The sequence below is a fragment of the Heteronotia binoei genome, chromosome 4 (genome assembly GCF_032191835.1).
Source record: "Heteronotia binoei isolate CCM8104 ecotype False Entrance Well chromosome 4, APGP_CSIRO_Hbin_v1, whole genome shotgun sequence".
NCBI lineage: Eukaryota > Metazoa > Chordata > Lepidosauria > Squamata > Gekkonidae > Heteronotia > Heteronotia binoei.
This window is the reverse complement of record NC_083226.1, coordinates 167,664,864-167,685,438: the sequence shown is the minus strand read 5'-3', so window position 1 is coordinate 167,685,438 and position 20,575 is coordinate 167,664,864. Positions and strand designations below refer to the sequence as shown.

Here is a 20,575-nt window from a genome sequence, read left to right as displayed (position 1 = left end):
GCAGTGCTTGCAGTGCCCTCTCTTCCTTTCTTCCCTACCCACAAGCCTATATTTTCCTGTTTCCTCTTCCTGGCAGCCTCTGGCTCTCTCCCCTCATTTTTCTGTCCCACTCCCCCATCTTCAGTTTTACCTTTTCTGTTCCTCTGCCCGCCAGCTCTACACTCACTTCCCATTATCTGCTACCTTTTTTAGTCTCTTCCCCTCCCCGCCCCCTCCCCATCCTGTGCTACTGATTGAGGCTTGAAATTCGCAGCAACATTGGCTGGGGTGGCCTAGCAAACCGCGAAATGGCTGCTAAGATCTCAAAAATGGTTTTGCGTTCAGTTGCATGCTCTTCTTAAAGAAACGGACATTTGCTTCTGTGGTTGTTCCTCACCTGCAATATATGTCTTTCACGGGGCTTTTTTTGAGCAGGAATGAAGTTCCGGCTGGCTTGGCATCTGGGGCGTGTGGCCTAATAGGCAAATGAGTTCCTGCTGAGCTTTCTGAACAAAAAAACCCCTGTGCAAAACAACTGTGATGCCAGGGGGCATGGCCTAATATGCAAATGAGTTCCTGCTGGGGGTTTTCCCCCCAACAAAGAATCCCTGGTCTTTCATGTTTCATTTTTCCTACCTGCAAACCTGGGGCTTCCCCTGGCCTTTAAGAACAATACCGCCAGCTGTCTACATTAACTCCATTGTGTGGATTTTGTGACCCACCCTCTATGGCACAGTTCAGAATTACCGGTAGATGTAAAGATCATTACTAGAAATCATGTTACTAATACAAGATGAGTTCAGGAATTTGGCTGGATAGTCCTTCCTGTGTCAAGTAGATTCTTAAACGCCACCACCAATGGGAACCTCTTAGGGTTTGTAGAATCTTTCGGGCTCAAGTGCCGTGTTCTACTGGAGAAAGTTTTCCTTCCAGACGTTTCGTTCTCAGCTGCGGAGAACATCCTCAGTGGCTCCAGCCTAGAAATAGCAGCTCTCCAGCAGCCCTGGCCTCACTCAATGCACAGCAGCCAAGAAGGTCAGAGCGCCTGCTCCGGCTGCAACGCCACTGAGGATGTTCTCCGCAGCTGAGAACGAAACGTCTGGAAGGAAAACTTTCTCCAGTAGAACACGGCACTTGAGCCCGAAAGATTCTACAAACCCTAATGATGTTACCAGCCGTGAAAACCTGAAATCTTTGATAATGGGAACCTCTGTTCCTTGTACTTCGTTTCCTTCCTCCAAGATCTCCTTAAGATTGAATCAGGACAGAATTTAAATAACTATCTGTACCCTACTTCCCGAAAGGGACCCCTTTCAGCACGTAAAAGCCGTGCTCTGTCAAGGAAAAGAGGATTTCACATTTTTACTCGTGTGCAGTATATTCTCAAGATAATGCATTGGTATAAAATCAAACCGAGGTTTAACTGCAAATCTTTTTCACATAAGCTAAAAAAACAAATGTTTATTTTGCAAGCTAGGCAGTTGGTAGCTCAACTTAAGAAGCAATTGCTACATTCTAAATGGGAAAAAAACCATAAAATAATTGCTAAATCATTATCTTACATTTTTATCCTCCAAGGAATTTTGAGTCACAGGCTATAAACATAAGAAAGAAGAACCAAGATGTCGTTTTTATTGCCTCCCCTTCCCACCCTCAGAAATAATGGGACAGAACTGCCCTGTGCAACAGACACGCCGGGGATTAATACAAAAAAATTACATGAGGCAAATATTTGTTGTGTAACTGAGAACCAACAGTAAAAATTAAGACATTGCGGCTTTTCGACATTATACCTCATCATTCTATTAAATGCTCTGAGGTGTTTTATTTAAAACAGGATATCCAATTACAAACACTTAGGAGAACAGGACACTTTGCTGACTAAAAAACCCAACCCTGAAAAATATCTGTGTGGGCATAACCTCAGCCTTTATTACTGATATTACATGGGTATCATGGGAGGGGCTGTGGCTCAATGGCAGAAGACCTGCTGAGCATGCAGAAGGCCCCGGGTTCAATCCTCGGTGCCTCCGGCTGAAAAAAGATCTGACGGTTGGTGACGCCGAAGACCTTCACCCGTAACGTTGGCGAGTCAAGCCCAGTCACAGCAGACGTTACTAACCGTTGAAAGACCAGTGGACTGACCCAAGCGAAAGACACTTAGTGGATGCAATATCTGTGGCAAGCAGTTTGGTTTAAGGCTCAGGTGGACATCACACTATGAGTGATCCATCTACAATCCCTAGGACAGCGGTGTCAAACATGCGGCCTGGGGGCTGAATCAGGGCCCCAGAGGGTTCCTATTGGGCCCTCGAGCAACTGGCTGTCATCTGCTTCCTTCTCCCTCTCTCTTGCTTCTTTCTGCATCGCAGCTTGCATTGCCAGGCTTGCTCAATCGCACAGGAGCTACAGAGCAAGACCTTTACTTTCTCCATTGGCTGAGGCTCCTCCCTTGGGGAGGAAGGGAGGAGGAATAGCTTGCTTTGCCAAGCTCTCTCAATCACACAACAGAACTACTGAGCCAAGCCTCTCTTCCTTCTACTGGCTGAGGCTCCTTTCCCTCTTGGTCCCCGAAGGAAGGAAGGAAGGAAGGAAGGAAGGAAGGAAGGAAGGAAGGAAGGAAGGAAGGAAGGAAGGAAGGAAGGAAGGAAGGAGCCAGAGCTTCCTTTGCCCAGTTCCCTGGATCGCACGGAAGAGATACAAAGAAAGCACCTTTAAAACCAACGAGTGCTAATACGTTAAGCATGTTTGAAGTTTAAAAAAAAAAAATGAAAATCTTTAATTATGTTTGTCTGTGTCCTTTATAAAACTTATCTCTCTGCTACCTAATCTTAAATAGGTACACACATGGCCGGGCCTGACAAGGTCCTATTTATGTCAGATCCAGCCGTCATAACAAATGAGCTCGACACCCCTGCCCTAGGACAACGACCCTGTTGAGCTTTCTACCTTCTTGGTGCCTGCCAGAAGATTACGCCAGCCAGGGGACACCAGACATGAAAGAGAGAGACCTGGGCTAGTTGCAAAATGCAAAAGCTGCTATTACTAGCAATTACTTCACAGCAGCTGAGTGCCACTTTGATGCAAAACAGGCTTACTGGCGAGGATGGACGCCCAAAAGAACAGGGGGAGAACTTTGTGCTAAGCTCACAACAGCGATGGTTTAGTAATACTTTGTAATCAATAATTTAATAGTTTTTCATGTTCTATTATAGTTTAATTATGTTGCATGTTTTAATTATGCTGTGACCCACCCTGAGCCTGTGTGCAGGGGTAAAAGGTAAAGATATTCCCCTGTGCAAGCACCAGTTGTTTCCAACTCTGGGGTGATGTTGCTTTCACAACGTTTTCGCAGAAGACTTTTTGTGGGGTGGTTTGCCATTGCCTTCCCCGTCTTTTACACTTTCCCCCCAGCAAGCTGGGTACTCATTTTACCGACCTCGGAAGGATGGAAGGCTGAGTCAACCTTGGGCCGGCTACCTGAACCCAGCTTCCACCGGAATTGAACTCAGGTCATGAGCAAAGCTTAGGACTGCAGTACTGCAGCTTTACCACTCTGAGCCACGGGGCACTATGTGCGGGGGTGTGTGTGTGTGCTAATAATCAAAGAAAACAAACAAACCTTGATTAGGGGCCTTCTTAAGACTATGAGAAGGATGAAGAGGTCCCAAACCTATTTCCAGCACAAGTCAAGTGTACCTCAATACTGTCAAATGGTGATGCCAAAACCATTCCTTACTGTCTTTCTGAATCAGTACGATGCCTGCATAGTACAGTCACCACTTTGTGCTAACCCTAGTTTGTCAAAATAAAAAAAAGCAAACAAAAGTCCACCCTTTTCCCCCTTTCCAAAATCCATCCCATAGAACAGGGGTGGCCAAACTTGCTTAACGTAAGAGCCACGTAGAATAAATGTCAGACATCTGAGAGCCACAAGACATGAACATCAGATGTTTGAGAGCCACAAGACAGGGAGGGTGGGAAGAAAGGTGAAAGAAAGCAAATAGATGGAGGAAGAGGGAGGTGGAAAGAAAGCAACTTTAACTTTAAATACATTCTCCAAGCTGCCAGCTGGCTTGACTTGGAGAAGTGGTCTTCCTTCTCCAAGCCGGCCAACAGGGTAGTGGGGGCTTCAAGAGCCACACAATATGTCTGAAAGAGCCACATGTGCTTCCTGAGCCACAGTTTGGCCACCCCTGCCATAGAAGATCCCATAATCCTACATGGCCTACCAACTTCGCTTCTGTGTTTTACATCTGAATAGCGTGGTCTGGCTTAGGTAGGCCTATTGCTTGTGTGGTTCCAGATCCCACAGACGAAAAAAATGCACAGGGAATGCAAAATCAGTTTCCAAAGTTTATCATATCTGTCTAAAACCAGGTCACCGAGGGTGAGCAGCATACATTCCCCATTGCTCTACCATCCCCTCTGCCATACACGTGGGGTGCTAAATTTTCTAGTACTTAGCAGGCAACTGCCCTGACCTGGCTAGCCCCATTTCATCAGATCTCAGAAGCTAAACAGGGTTGAGGCCTGGCTAGTATCGAGACAGGAGACCTCCAAGGAATACCAGGTTCGTGAAGCGGAGGCAGGCAATGGCAAACCACCTCTGAAAGTCTGCTGGCTTGAAAATCTAAGTCAGCTGTGATGGATGGCAAAAAAAAAGGGGGGGGGGGAATTAATGAACACTTAACATGCATCACACTTACTTTTGACATTCTGCTGAAATCTTTAACTCTTTGGTTCTAGAAAGGAAGACTTTAATCAGCGCGGTGAGATTGCCTGTCCGAGGATTGTTCCCCACTAGAATTGAAAAGAATGCACACAACATTTCTCATTATGCAAGGACTACTGACATCTTCAAAACATCAAGGCCACGACCCTACGTGGAAGTCATTCCATTGTAACAAATCCTATATGTGAGAGCAAACTCAATCATACCCACTCGCATACCAGAATAAACCCAATTCTATATTGAAATAAACTCAGCTGTACAGAGCGCTGTTGTTTGAAGTAAATACATCCCTCTGTGCCCACCCCACCCCAAAGGATAACATCCCAACACCTGATAGGCGGACCTACGGCACACACTTGCCAGGTGTTGGAGCAGTGGGTGAACCCTGAGCTCTAGTTTCAGTGGTGTTATCACATCTTCTAACGCCGTCTTGTAAAAAGTCTGCCATGAAAACGTTGTGAAAGCAACATATGAACATATGAGCATGCCTTATACTGAATCAGACCCTTGGTCCATCAAAGTCAGTATTGTCTTCTCAGACTGGCAGCGGCTCTCCAGGGTCTCAAGCTGAGGTTTTTCATGCCTATTTGCCTGGACCCTTTTTGGAGATGTAATCAAAGTAATACTGAAAGAAGGTAGATGATATAAGGCAAAATACACAAGGCGCTGATGGCCAGGGCTTTTTTTGTAGCAGGAACTCCTTTGCATATTAAGCCACACACCCCTGATGTAGCCAATCCTCCTGGAGCTTACAGGGTTCTTCTTACAGGGCCTGCTGGAAGCTCCAGGAGGATTGGCTGCATCAGGGGGGTGTGGCCTAATAGGCAAAGGAGGTCCTGCTAGAATTCCTTACAGGGCTCTTTTCACAGGGCCTGCTGTCAGCTCCAGGAGGATTGGCTACATCAGGGGTGTGTGGCCTAATAGGCAAAGGAGGTCCTGCTAGAATTCCTTACAGGGCTCTTCTCACAGGGCCTGCTGTAAGCTCCAGGAGGATTGGCTACATCAGGGGGGTGTGGCCTAATAGGCAAAGGAGGTCCTGCTAGAATTCCTTACAGGGCTCTTTTCACAGGGCCTGCTGTAAGCTCCAGGAGGATTGGCTACATCAGGGGTGTGTGGCCTAATATGTAAATGAGCTCTTGCTACAAAAAAAGCCGTGCTGACGGCCATCAGCAACCTTTGAAAAAAGTAAGTGTGGAACAGATATCAGCACTGGCATCTGCTTTTCATTAATTTAGGTTCTGCTAGTTCACTGTTCAATCTTCCTTTCTGTTGCTTATTGGACTGAATCCTGTTTTTCTACCAGTGGAAAGAGGGAGGAGGGATTTTCACTGATTCCCCCCTTTCCACTGCAGACCCCCACGTCACCCCCCAAAATTCTGTAGCATGCCATAACACTTACCCCTGTGTTGTTGTGGTGTACATTTCCCTGTCCCTCTTCAGAGACAGCTAACAATGTGAAGGGCAGGCAGAGAAAATCATGATGGCACTGCATGAGGTACATTTGACTAAATGCACCAACGGGAGAAGAGAAGATACTGGACTGCCATTTTCAGCAACCCGTCTCCCCTAACATCTAGCTCTGTCCTCAGTTTTCAATAAATCATTATAACCAGGGTTTTGTATGTGTTTTTTTTAGAAGGAAGACAGAGTAACGCAGTTCCAGCTGGCTTGGTAGCAGGGGTGTGGCCTAATATGCAAATGAGTTCCTGCTGGGCTTTTTCTACCCCCCCCCCCCCCCCGGATTATAACAAGGGAAAAGTACCATAGATTAGGTCAACCAATGGCTGTCAGCCATGACACCATCCTGTAAAAAATGCAAGCTGTATTCTAAGCCCATCTAAGCTCTCTGGAGCCATAGACAGAAGTTTTAAAGTAAATACTTTAAAATGAACCTTCGTGTTCAGGGAACCTTTGTGTTCTGCCCTCTTTCCACTGGCAGAAAAACAGGAGAGCCAGTTTGGTGTAGTGGTTAAGTGTGCGGACTCTTATCTGGGAGAACTGGGTTTGATTCCCCACTCCTCCACTTGCACCTGCTGGAATGGCCTTGGGTCAGCCATAGCTCTGGCAGGAGTTGTCCTTGAAAGGGCAGCTGCTGTGAGAGCCCTCTCCAGCCCCACCCACCTCACAGGGTGTCTGTTGTGGGGGAGGAAGGGAAAGGAGATTGTGAGCCGCTCTGAGACTCTTCGGAGTGGAGAGCGGGATATAAATCCAATATCTTCTTCATCTTCTTAGTCAGCTCTAGGGTTGCCAGGTACCCCATGGCCAACAGCAAGGGGATTTTTTTTTTGGGGGGGGGGGGTAAGATTTCCATCTCCAGGTTGGAAAACCCCCTGGAGATCTGGGGGTGCAGCTTGGGAAGGGGAGGGACCTCAGTAGGGTACAATGCCACACAGTCCCCCCTCCAAAGCATCCATTTTCTCCAGAGGAACTTATCTCTGTCATCTGGAGCTGTACTCAGGCCCCACCTGGAGGCTGGCACCCCTAGAAGGACCTTTTTTAATGCTCAAGCTTTAAATTCAGGACAGACTGAAAGAGGATCAAATGCAGAAATAAAAGCGGCCAAAGCGGGCACAGATTCCAGATCCCTTTTCATACTCCATCGCTGCTTTTATCTTCTGCAGTTCCTCCTGTGAATAAATGCTTTAAAATTCTTTTTTTTTTTAAATAGGGGGAGAAAAAAAACAACCTGTTCTATTACAACTTAATATAGCTGTGCCCAAGCCACTTCCTGTGACAGCATGCAAAATAAAGTAAAAACCTGTGAAAACTTTATGTTCAAACAGCACATGCGGGGACAATATGTCTGCATTTAGGCTTGGAAGCAAAGGGTGGCTTTAAAAATCCCATGCGCAGAGCACAGATGGGAGATATTAAATGTACCGCAGATACAAAGGTTTATAGCGCAGTGTGATTTACTAGGAAAGCTGACAATATGAAGAACACTGGAATAAACGCCAACATCAAAATAGCCTCTTACCTAAAGACTTGCAGACTGAGACTGCAGCTTCTTCCAAAAGCTTTAACTCGGTGCTGAAGACAAAAGAAAGAAACGGATTATTAACGATACCTTGAGCTTGCAGAAGGTGGTCGTCAAATAAAGACAAAGTTGGCTCTCTACCGAAAACATTCTTTAAAATGATGGATGAGCTAAATATGATAGATGTCTGGAGAATGAAGAATCCTCAAACAAATGATTACACCTTCTACTCTCAAGTTCATGATTCTTGGTCGAGAATAGATATGGGATGGATGTCAACTTCAGTGGCAATAAAGGTGGATAAAGCGGATATACTTCCTAAAACCTTTGCAGATCACAGCCCAGTGCAGATAACCTTAGAAAAAGCAAGATGGAAACCTCGCTGGACTCTGAATCTCCAAATATTGAAAGATAAGAAATTTGTGGAAGAATCCAAAGAGAAAATCAAAATGTTTTTTGAGTGTAATAGGGAGGAAGATTCCTCTATACAAATTATTTGGGATGCCTTTAAAGCGTTTTTTAGGGGATTAGCAATTGGCTACTCAGCGCAAAGGAGAAGGCAAAGAACACAAAGATATAACGAATTATTGTCAAGCCTGAAGAAACAAGAAGATCTACAGAAGATAAATAGTACGGACCAGATAAGAATGAAGATTCAGAAGATTCAGATATTACAACATCAAATAAACCTAATACTTCAGGAGGAACTAGAGAAAAAATTGACCTGGTCAAAACAACACTATTTTGAAAACACGAATAAGACGGGCAGATGGCTTGCATTTAAGCTGAGAAAAGAGAGAGAAAAAAGAATTATTAAATCCCTGAAAGATGAGAGGCAATTAGAAATGACACAGAAATCCCAAATAGAAGAAATAGTTAAAAAGTTTTATCAAAAGTTATATCAAGAACAGAACTTGAATGAAAGCCAGCAGATGGAGTATATAGAACAAACTAAACTACAACGACTAACAAATCAGCAACGGGATTCTTTGAATGATCCAATAACAATACAGGAGATAGTAGAAGCAATAAGGGTACAGAAGACTAACAAAACCCCTGGATTAGATGGATTGCCAATAGAATTTTATAGATGCTTCGAAGAAAACCTTTTATTACCTTATAAAAAAGTTCTGGAAGGGATATATAGAACAAATGAGATTCCGGGATCATGGAAGGAGGCCTTAATTTCGTTGCTACATAAGGAAGGAACTGATCCAGTGGAAATCAAAAATTATAGACCGATCTCCCTATTGAATGCAGATTATAAAATTTTTGCAGCTATACTAGCGAAAAGGCTGAAAAAAATCATACCAGATATAATACATGAGGATCAGTCAGGCTTCATACCCGGGAGAGTTATGAGGCAAAACCTAAGAATGATAATGAATATCCTGGAATATTACAAAGAACACCCCGAGAAACAGTTTGCAGCAATAACATTGGATGCTGAAAAAGCGTTTGATAACGTTAATTGGACTTTTATGTTGAAAACACTGAATCGGATTGGCTGCGGAGAGAATCTAGTGAAATTGGTTAAATCGATCTATACAGACCAAAAGGCAAGGATTAATGTTAACGGATTTATGACAGACCCAATAATGATTGGGCAGGGAACAAGACAAGGTTGCCCGCTATCTCCTATCCTATTTGTATTAACACTTGAACCTTTATTACAGAGAATGAGAGAAAACATGGAAATCAGAGGGGTCAAAATTAGAAAGGAAGTTTACAAAATACAAGCGTTTGCAGATGATATTCTAATTACCTTGGAAGATCCTAATTGCTCAATAGCAGAATTGAAGAAAACCTTACAGCAATACGGGGAGGTAGCGGGCTTTAAAATTAATTTTCAAAAAACTAAATTTTTGTCCCAAAATATGACAAGAGAACAGATTTCAGAATTGGAAGCCAAATCAGGATTTCGTTGTGAAAGGAAAGTTAAATATTTAGGTATATATTTGACAGCTGATTTAAAAACCTTGGTAAGAGATAATTATGAAAAATTTTTAAAGGAAATTAAAACAGACCTAGAACGTTGGAATGACCTACAAATTTCCCTCCTGGGAAGAATATCATCAATTAAAATGAATATACTTCCAAGAATATTATTTTTGTTCCAAATGCTACCAATAATATTACCAAAATCGTTTTTTAAACAGTTGAATAAAATGGTAGCAAGGTTCATTTGGCAAAATAAAAAACCGCGGATTAAGTTAAGAATTCTTCAGGATAGCAAAGAAAGAGGAGGCTTTGCCCTGCCTGACTGGCAAATTTATCATAAAGCTTGTACTTTAACATGGGTCAAGGACTGGTTACTTCTAAAAAATAAGAGACTCTTAACAATGGAAGGAGCGGATTTGACCAAAGGATGGCATGCCTTTATTTGGTATGATCACCCAACAAAAGGAAGCAAATTTTTGAGACATGAAATAAGGAAATCCTTATATAAAAACTGGTTAGAGATTAAAAACTTAATATACAAATATACTCCTAAATGGCTTTCCCCGGTGGAGGCATCCACTCAACCCCACCTTTTCAACTGGGAAGAGGACTATACATATGGAAGTTTGTTAAATGTTAGACAGGAACTGAATGTAGAAACAATTTCGGAAATGGATTGGTGGTTGAGAACACAAGTGAAATCTAGGTATAAGTCAGATAAGGGGTTAGGCTTTTCAAAAAATTTAAATAAATTTGATGATATCATATTTGAATCTGATAGAAAAATGATCTCGAGATGTTATACATGGCTGTTAGAAATTAAGATGCAAGAGGAAAGTGTGAAGGAAAGCTGGATTAAATGGCTACAAGAATTTGGTTATACTCTTGATTTAGATAATTGGGAAAAAATATGGAGAGAAAATAATAAGCTGTTTAAATCCTCTCTATTAAAAGAAAACTTGTACAAAATGGTCTACCGTTGGTACTATACCCCCGAAAGACTCTCCAAAGCGTTTCCAAATAGTTCAGATAAATGCTGGAAATGCGCAAAAGTTAAGGGCTCGTTGTATCATTTGTGGTGGAAATGTGATTACGCTAAAAAATATTGGTTACAAATATCTATCTGGACGCAAAAGATGTTAAAAATAAGAATCCCTCATGTACCTGAATTATACTTATTGAACATTTGTCAAACTTCACTACCCAAAAAAGCCAAAAGATTGTTACTGCATATTATAACAATATCTAGAATATTGTATGCGAAATACTGGAAGAAGCCGCAAACTCCAAATAAGAATGAATTTCTGTCTAAATTAATGGAAGCAGCTGAAATGGATACACTAACTTGTAGACTGAAAGGAGGAAATATGGAAGAATGTAAGGAGACATGGAGCCCGATGTATGAATGGGCTAAGACGCTAGGATTTGAAATGATAGGGAAATATTGAAATTGTAAATCTTTTACTGACTCATCGCTCCTCTAAGTGTTGTTGGGGGTTGTCTGTCATGTGTTGTTTGGTAGGGTTTGTTAGGTGTGTTTGTTAGGTAGTAAGTATATGTTGGTATTGTATGTGTGAATATATGTATGACTATTTTTGACTATATATGTGAAATAAAATTATTCAAATTCTGAAAAAAAAAAAAAAAAAAAAAAGTTGTTCAAAAGCAAAGCAACTAACATCAGTTATTATGAAGCTTGTCAGTCTTGTATCTTGGGAAGTTTTTAACCATCCCAGGGGCTCAGATAAAAATGAAAATAAAAACCCAACAGCCACGTTACAATGAAAAACTCACCAAAACGCAACACAGTACAATGCAAGGTAAAACTATTCAGTGCCGCTTTGGTTCCTGCTACTAAAAACACAGGCTAAATAGGAATGTGTTACACAAGTTTGCCAAACAACTTGGGTTTTTTGAACATAAGAGACGCCATGTTGGATCAGGCCAATGGCCCACCCAATCCAACACTCTGTGTCACACGGCCAAGAAACCAGGCGCCATCAGGAGGTCCATCAGTGGGGCCAGGACACTATAAGCCCCCTCCCACTGTTGCCTTCCAGAAGCACCAAGAATACAAAGCATCACTGCCCCAGACAGAGAGTTCCAACAATACGCTGTGCCTAATAGCCACTGATGGACCTCTGCTCCACATGTTTATCCAATTCCCTCTTGAAGCTGTTGATGCTGGCAGCTGTCACCGCCTCCTGTGGCAGTGAATTCCATGTGTCAATCACCCTTTGGGTGAAGAAGTGCTTCCTTTTATCAGTTCTAACCTGAGTTCTCAGCAATTTCATTAAGGTTTGAAAAGTTCATATCCAAGTTCAAAAGCCAAGTACAGGAGCTTATAGCTGTGTGTCTACAATGCACAAAGCACTTTATTACGAACTGATGCTTACGCTGGGTGACCTGGGCCCGTCACACTCTCTCAGCCCAGCCTACCTCACAGGGTTGTTGTGGGGATAAAATGGAAGAGAATATTGTAACCTGCTTTGGGTTCTGTGTGGGAGAAAGGCAGGGTTCAGATGAATCAAATAAATAAATTTTGCCAGAAATGACAAAAATTTGCCAGAAATGACAAAACACACATCTGGCTATTCCATCTGCTTTATTAAATCACACACGAAATTGGTTCAACTCACTATGGTATGCTAGAGAAACTTCTTGTAGTGGAACACAGTTGGATTTAAGACTTCTGCCAATGGTTTAGAGCAGCAGTTCCTAACATTTTCTGTATGGTGATCTTTTTGTTGTTCAGTCGCACAGTTGCGTCTGACTCTTTGCAACCCCATGGACAAAGTCACAGCAGGCCCTCCTGTCTTCCACCATCCTCCAAAGTCTGCTCTAATTCATGTTGGTTACATCAGTAACGCTGTCCAGCCATCTCATCTTTTGCCGCCCCCTTCTTCTTTGGCCTTCTGTCTTTCCCAGCATCAGGATCTTTTGCAGTGAGTGCTCCCTTCTCATTTGGTGGCCAAAGTATTTGAGCTTCAGCTTCAGCATCTGACTTTCCAGGGAACAGTCTGGGTTGATTTCCCTTAGGACTGACTGATTTGATCTTCTTGCAGTCCAAGGGACTCTCAAGAGTCTTCTCCAGCACCACAGCTCGAAAGAATCTATTCTTCTGCACTTGGCCTTCCTTATAGTCCAACTCTCACAGCCATACATTACTACTGGGAATACCATAGCTTTGACTATACAGATTTTTGTTGGCAGGGTGATGGCTCTACGTTTTATTATACCACCTATTTTGCCATAGCTGTCCTCCCAAGGAGCAAATGTCTTTTAATTTCACGGCTGCAGTCACCACCTGCAGTGATCTTGGATCCCAGGAATGTGAAGTCTGTCACCACTTCCATGTCTTCCCCTTCTATTTGCCAAGGAGTGATGGGGCTGGATGCTATGATCTTAGTGTTTTTTTATGTTCAGTTTCAAGCCTACTTTTGTGCTCTCCTCTTTCACCCTCAACAAGAAGTTCTTTAGGTCCTCTTCACTTTCTGTCATTAGAGTGGTGTAATCTGCACCAAAACCAGCTGGATCAGACATGGATTGGTCACCAAACCAAGTAATTTGGACTTGTATGGTGATCTTGTATGGACTTGTATGGTGACCAATCCATGTCTGGCCCAAGGGTTTCTGGTGCTCTAGACAAACTATGACCTTGGCATCCATTTCAGCATCCCGCTTCTTACAGTGGCTAACCAGATGTTTTGGAGAAACTAAGAGACATTGGGCACAGCTCCCCCTAATATGTACCCCAAACAATTGGCATTTTGAAGTACACAGCCTTTGTATATGGAGGTTACGTTCCATCCTTCGACTGCCCTCTTCTTCTCCATTACTCCCTCTTATCTACCCTAAGACTCTCACTCTAAAAAACCTCTAGGGCATGCTTTATTTGATCAACATGTATACATAAAGAAGGAGAAAAAAAAATGCCAACTGATATATGACATAGAAGATACTGTTTCCAGGGTCAGAACTTATACAAAAGAAAACAATGGAAAGGGCAGGAATGGCACCGGTAGGTCCTTAGGACTAGAACTCCAGAAGCCCTCCCACTGCTGCCCTCCAAGCACCAAGAACACAGAGCATCACTTGCCCCAGACAGAGTGTTCCATCTATACCTTGTGGCTAAGATGAACCTCTGCTCCATATATTCATCCAGTTCCCTCCTGAAGCTGTCTATGCTTATAGCTGCCACCACTTCCTGCGGCAGTGAATTCCACCCGTTAATTACTTTTTTGGGTGAAGAAGTACTTCCTTTTTTCTGTTCTGCAAACTGCACATTCTAAAGTATAGACGGAAGACCAGTGCAGGTAGTAAGTGGTCATGGCTGGGACCAAGGACCAAGTTATATCTAAATGTGAGCTAGTTTCTGGTCCAGTAGAGACCAACAAGATTTTTGTGCAATGCTCCCTTCTGAGCTGCAGAGTCCTGTGAGCAAAAATTCTATTTTGTGAGCAACTGCCATTAAAGCTGTGAGCTACTACATAAATTATTGTCTTCTGGGGTCATCCTTCCTGAGCTAAGACAAAAATGTGTGAGCCAGAACACTGGATCCAACCCAATGACTTGTTCCTTGTCAAGCCGTGGTTGTAATAACACGTTCGTGTCCGGGTCATCCTGCAACCAGGGGAGGGACGGTGGCTCAGTGGTAGAGCATCTGCTTGGGAAGCATAAGAACATAAGAACATAAGAGAAGCCATGTTGGATCAGGCCAACGGCCCATCAAGTCCAACACTCTGTGTCACATAAGAACATAAGAGAAGCCCTGTTGGATCAGGCCAACGGCCCATCAAGTCCAACACTCTGTGTCACACAGTGGCAAAAAATGTTATATACACACATACACTGTGGCTAATAGCCACTGATGGACCTGTGCTCCATATTTTTATCTAAACCCCTCTTGAAGGTGGCTATACTTGTGGCCGCCACCACCTCCTGTGGTCCCAGGTTCAATCCCTGGCATCTCCAAAAAAGGGTCCAGGCAAGTAGGCCTGAAAATCCTCAGCTTGAGACCCTGGAGAGCCGCTGCCAGTCTGAGAAGACAATACTGACTTTGATGGACCGAGGGTCTGATTCAGTATAAGGCAGCTTCATATGTTCATGTTCAACTAGATATCAATAAGTAGGGCTTTTTTTTTGCAGCAGGAACTCCTTTGCTTATTAGGCCATGTCACCCTAATGTAGCCAATCCTCCTGGAGTTTACAGTGGGTCCTGTACTAAAAGCCCTGTAAGCTCTTGGAGAACTGGCTACATCAGGGGTGTGTGGCCTAATATGCAAAGGAGTTCCTGCTACAAAGAAACCCAGGAGATAAGAGTACGACGCTTCCATTGTTTTTGCCTGTTCCGATACGCTGTATTAGTGGCCCTAATTATGGGACTGAGTTGATCATTCCCGTGTTAATGCCTAGAATTTCATCAATAAGCTTTGGTATTAACTTTGGAAAACAGATGTCTTTCTCGCCCTCTAGGACCAAGACCATCTGGAAGGCATCTGACTTTCATAAATGCCACTCTGAGCAACTGAAAGCACGGCTCATAGCTACTAAAATCCATTTGCATTAATTATCATAATTATTTATAAAGCTTGTCAAGATCTAAGTACTGTTCGAAAGCTGAATACATTAAGGCATGTCCTGCCTCCAGATTCCCAAGCTATAATCACGACGTTTTACACGAGGAAACACATCAGTTGATAATAGTCACTTTTGATTCCAAACGTGCTCAGCCCTAGGAAACAGAAACCTTAGACAGGTCCAATGTGTGATTTTTACAGAAGTATACTGTACGCAAGATGGTCAGGCCCAACCGATTACAGCTCCCCTAATGTGCATACATGTCTTTTACATCTACTCAATGCAGATTTAGGGGCTAGAAATTGCTTTTCAGAAATGAAAGCCAAGATTCTGAGGATGACAGATTCCATGCTGAAAAGCCAAATTCCACATCTGCTAAATGCAGTTGCTGGATAGTAGCATATAGTCAAGCCCACTATAGACAGCACAGGAAACAGAGACAAAAGAAGCCTAGTTAGGGACATGCCCAGGAAGAAGGTCTCAAGGGACCAAATAGAGTTGCCAAAACAAGGCTCTTATAGACAGCTTCAAGAGGACAATATAGAGTCCGTATAAACATATGGAGCAAAGGTCCATCAGTGGCTATAAGCCAAAAGGTATAGGTGGAACACTCTGTCTGAAGTAGTAATGATCTGAGTTCTTGGTGCTTGGGGGAGGGGAACAGTGGGAGGGGCTTCTGGAGTTCTGGCCCCGCTGGTGGACCTCCTGATGGTACCTGGGTTTTGGCCATTGTGTGACACAGAGTGTTGGACTGGATGGGCCACTGGCCTAATCCAACACAGCTTCTCTTATGCTCTTAAGGTAATGCAACAGGGGAGTTAGAGCTGGAAGGAACTTCTAGAATGTAAAGGTGACAAGACACAACACAAGAATTAAATATGTATATACAGACAATGTCAACAAGCATTCTTTAAGATTACAATTCTGTCAACAGACCGCCCCACAAGAGCTCCAGAGTATGAATGCCCTGTAGATTATTTGGGAATAACCTGCTGCAACTCCCAGGTCTGGACATACATCATGTGCAAAAACACAAATGCCCACCATGCCAAATTTACTGTCTTCTCATCAAACTCATCAAAACCCCTCTTCTAGTCAGTGGCAAAAGCCTCTGGAAAGGGTTTGCATCTGAAAAATAGATCTGGTAGAACAAGATGAGGACTGAGCCATTCCTTAAGGGCTGTGCCACATGAGACCACGTTTCATCTGGAGGTGGAAAGCGTCATCAAGTCACATCCAACTTATGGCAATCCTGCGTAGGGATTTCAAGGCGAGAGACGTTCAGTAGTGGTTTGGCACTGTCTACCTCTGCATCACGACCTTCGAAGGTCTCCCATCCAAATACCTGCTGGGATTGACCCTGCTTAACTGGCGAGATCTGACAAGGCTATCCCATGAGTGTCAAACATGCGGCCCATGGGCCGGATCAGGCCCCTGGAGGGCTCCTATCATGCCCATGAGCAACTCTCTGCTGCCCGCTTCCTTCTCCCTCTCTTGCTCCTTCTGCATCATGGCTTGCTTTACCAGGCTCGCTCAATCAAGCTACAGAGCAAAGCCTCTATTTTCTACAATGGCTGACCAGCACATGAAGCAACTTATGTACAAAAGCTTGCAATATCCAGCCATTTCACGTTTTCTTCTGGCTCAGAGACTCAAAGCATTGACCGTCAGATTTCTGTAATGAATGTCTTCGCAGTTGAGGACGGTAAGCAGTGGGGTGCCGCAGGGCTCGGTACTGGGTCCCATGCTCTTTAACTTGTTCATAAACGATTTGCAGTTGAGAGTAAGCAGTGAAGTGGCCAAGTTTGCGGATGACACTAAATTGTTCAGGGTGGTGAGAACCAGAGAGGATTGTGAGGAACTCCAAAGGGATCTGTTGAGGCTGGGTGAGTGGGCATCAACATGGCAGATGAGGTTCAATGTGGCCAAGTGCAAAGTAATGCACATTGGGGCTAAGAATCCCAGCTGGAAATACAAGTTGATGGGGTGTGAACTAGCAGACTGACCAAGAGAGAGATCTTGGGGTCGTGGTAGATAACTCACTGAGAATGTCAAGACAGTGTGCGATTGCAATAAAAAAGGCCAACGCCATGCTGGGAATTATTAGGAAGGGAATTGAAAACAAATCAGCCAGTATCATAATGCCCCTGTATAAATCGATGGTGCGGTCTCATTTGGAATACTGTGTGCAATTCTGGTCACCGCACCTCAAAAAGGATATTATAGCATTGGAAAAAGTGCAGAAAAGGGCAACTAGAATGATTACAGGGTTGGAACACTTTCCCTACGAAGAAAGGTTAAAACGCTTGGGGCTCTTTAGCTTGGAGAAAGGTCGACTGCGGGGTGACATGATAGAGGTTTACAAGATTATGCATGGGATGGAGAAGGTAGAGAAAGAAGTACTTTTCTCCCTTTCTCACAATACAAGAACTCGTGGGCATTCAATGAAATTGCTGAGCAGTCGGGTTAGAATGGATAAAAGGAGGTACTTCTTCACCCAAAGGGTGATTAACATGTGGAATTCACTGCCACAGGAAGTGGCGGCAGCCACAAGCATAGCCACCTTCAAGAGGGGGTTAGATAAAAATATGGAGCAGAGGTCCATCAGTGGCTATTAGCCACAGTGTGTATATGTGTGTGTGTGAATATATATATATATATATATATATATATATATAAATAAATAAATTTTTGGCCACTGTGTGACACAGAGTGTTGGACTGGATGGGCCATTGGCCTGATCCAACATGGCTTCTCTTATGTTCTTATGTGTTTGTCTATGTCCTTTATAAAGTTTATATCTCTGCTACCTGGCATTACATTTTGTGACACACATGGCCCGGTTCGACGAGGTCTCCTTTATGTCAGATCCGGCCCTCAAAACAAATGAGTTCGAAACCTCTGGGCTATCCAGGAACAGGGTGGATTTCATCTACATGAGTAGATAAAATTTGTTATCCAGTCTTCACTAGAAGGTAGCCTATTAGTTTCCCACTTATCAAGTGCGGACACTTTTTACTGTGTGAAAACTGTGCACATGTACTTGATAGCATATAGATCAGGGGTGGCCAAACTGTGGCTTGGGAGTCACATGTGATTCTTTCACACATATTGTGTGGCTCTTGAAGGCCCCACTGACCTGTCAGCCAGCTTGGAGAAAGCATTTCTCTCTTTAAATAATTTATCCAAATCAAGCCAGCCAGCAGCTTGAATAATGCATTTGAAGTTAAAGTTGCTTTCTTTCCACCTCTCCTTTCTCCTCCCTCCCTCCCTTCCTCCCTTCCTTGTGGTGGCTCTCAAACATCCAACATTCCTACTTTGTGGCTCTTAGACATCTGACATTTATTCTATGTGGCTCTTATGTTAAGCAAGTTTGGCCGCCCCTGATATAGATATTTTTGAAAACATGGGGAGCCAGAAGTGTGTACGCAAAACAGAAACCATGACTTTTTCCCTTTTCCTACACAAGATATGCATAAATTTTCCCCCCGCATCCATTTAACAAAATTGTGCGAAAGGTTGTGGTTGTTCTGAGATGTATTGTCTCGAGTGCTTCGACGACTTTCCGGTCCTATTTGCCATTAAAGGCACTACTTGCTGTGAATGGCCAATTCAGTATTAAATGGTGCTTAAGAGTAAGTGTGGATGAGGAAAGCAGACCGCTGAGAAGTTCTCGCGATCACCTGCTTCCCAAGACAAGAGCAGGCTATTTGCCGCAGCCAACGCCGTGCAATCAAAGCCGATGCAAGAGATCTCTATCCAAGAGCCATCCTCACACTCAAGTGCCTACTCATACCAGGTTGTTTTTATATATATATTCCCAGACCGCCTGCTCACAGGATAATTATACATCATCCCACATGTTCTCAATAGGATCCCTCACTTGTAAAAACACTACAGGCGCTTATGCTCAAAGCTCTCCAGGGAATTTAAACTATAAAGCTGACTCGTCGCAGGGAGGCTCAAGCTCTCCCACTCTGAAGAGAAACTAAGGATTATGGGAATGAGACTGAATGGACTAACCCTCTCCAGTTGCCGTGTTCCGAGGAAGACCTGAATTAAGATGTGGTAGAAGGCAGCAATCTGGCCAGCAATGATAAATGCCCGATGGCATGGTAGTATGATGCATATTATTCAGTATATGCTGTCCTCACTAAAGAGAACTACATATTACACACAAGTAGGGACACGATGCCATTATGCATGCCCTGCCAACCACTAATTTCCCCTTGCAAATGTCCCTGCAATCATTTTAATATTGTCTTCCTTTCTGCAAGAGGCCCGGCTATTGTGGATTATAGCTGGGACCAGTGTTCCCTCTAAGCTGAGTTAGCGTGAGCTAGCTCACAGGTTTTTAACCTCCAGCTCACGCATTTTTGTCTTAGCTCAGGAAGGATGACCCCAGAGCACAATAATGTATGCAGTTGGTCACAACTTTAATATCAGTAGCTCACAAAGTAGAATTTTTACTCACAAGACTCTGTAGGGTTGCCAAGTCCAATTCAAGAAATATCTGGGGGCTTTGGGAGTGGAGCCAGGAGCAAGGTTGTGACAAGCATAATTGAACTCCAAAGGGAGTTCTGGCCACCACATTTAAAGGGCCCACACACTTTTTAAATGCCTGCCCTCCACTGGAAATAATGAAGGATAGGGGCACCTTCTTTTGGGACTCAAAGAACTGGACCCCCTAGTTCAATCTTTTTGAAACTTGGAGGGTATTTTGGAGAGAGGCACTGGATGCTGTGCTGAAAACTTGGTGCCTCTACCTAAAAAAACAGTCCCCCCCCCACCAGAGCCCCACAGATCAATTCTCCATTATACCCTATGGGAATCGGTCTCCATAGGGAATAATGGAGTGCCCTGCGGACATTTCCCTCCCCCTCCCCCTGCTTTCTGATGACCCTGAAGCGGGGGGATGGCCTCCATACCGGGGGATCCCCTGCCCCCACCTGGGGATTGGCAACCCTAAGACTCTGCAGCTTGGAGAGAACATTGGCCGGGAGAGGCCATTTGCAGGGGGAGAAGCAGAAGACAGGGAAAGAGTTAAAACAGCCCCATTGGCCCACCTAAGGATCCTCCACTGCAAAAGCCCTCTCTTCAGCATTCGCCTTGGCTGGATGATGTTCTTCTAGGCACTACAATGACAATAGTCATCAATTGGCTTATACTGAAGTAACTCTGTATAGGATTGCTCAGTTCCAACTTAAGACAACATCAAGCTAAGGATTTTTACACATCTTATCAGCTATGGCAGAATAATTATAGAACCAATTAGAGCAGGGGTCCTCAACATGGTGCTGGTGAACCCCATGGTGCCCACCAAGTGGTTTTAAAAAGTGAGTGGGGTCGGGTGGGGAATCTAC

General features: G+C 43.8%; 2 protein-coding genes across 2 annotated transcripts in view; both read right to left on the bottom strand.

Moving 5' to 3' along the window:
* Positions 1–20,575, bottom strand: part of RPL17 (ribosomal protein L17) — a 456,550-nt gene that overhangs the window by 264,032 nt on the left and 171,943 nt on the right. The gene's annotated exons all lie outside the window — the stretch shown is intronic.
* The window catches only part of DYM (dymeclin), a 421,761-nt gene that overhangs the window by 279,106 nt on the left and 122,080 nt on the right, over positions 1–20,575 (bottom strand). The window contains exon 4 of the mRNA XM_060236187.1: positions 4,689–4,782. Coding sequence (XP_060092170.1) covers positions 4,689–4,782 — 94 coding nt within the window. The remainder of the gene's footprint in view (positions 1–4,688; positions 4,783–20,575) is intronic.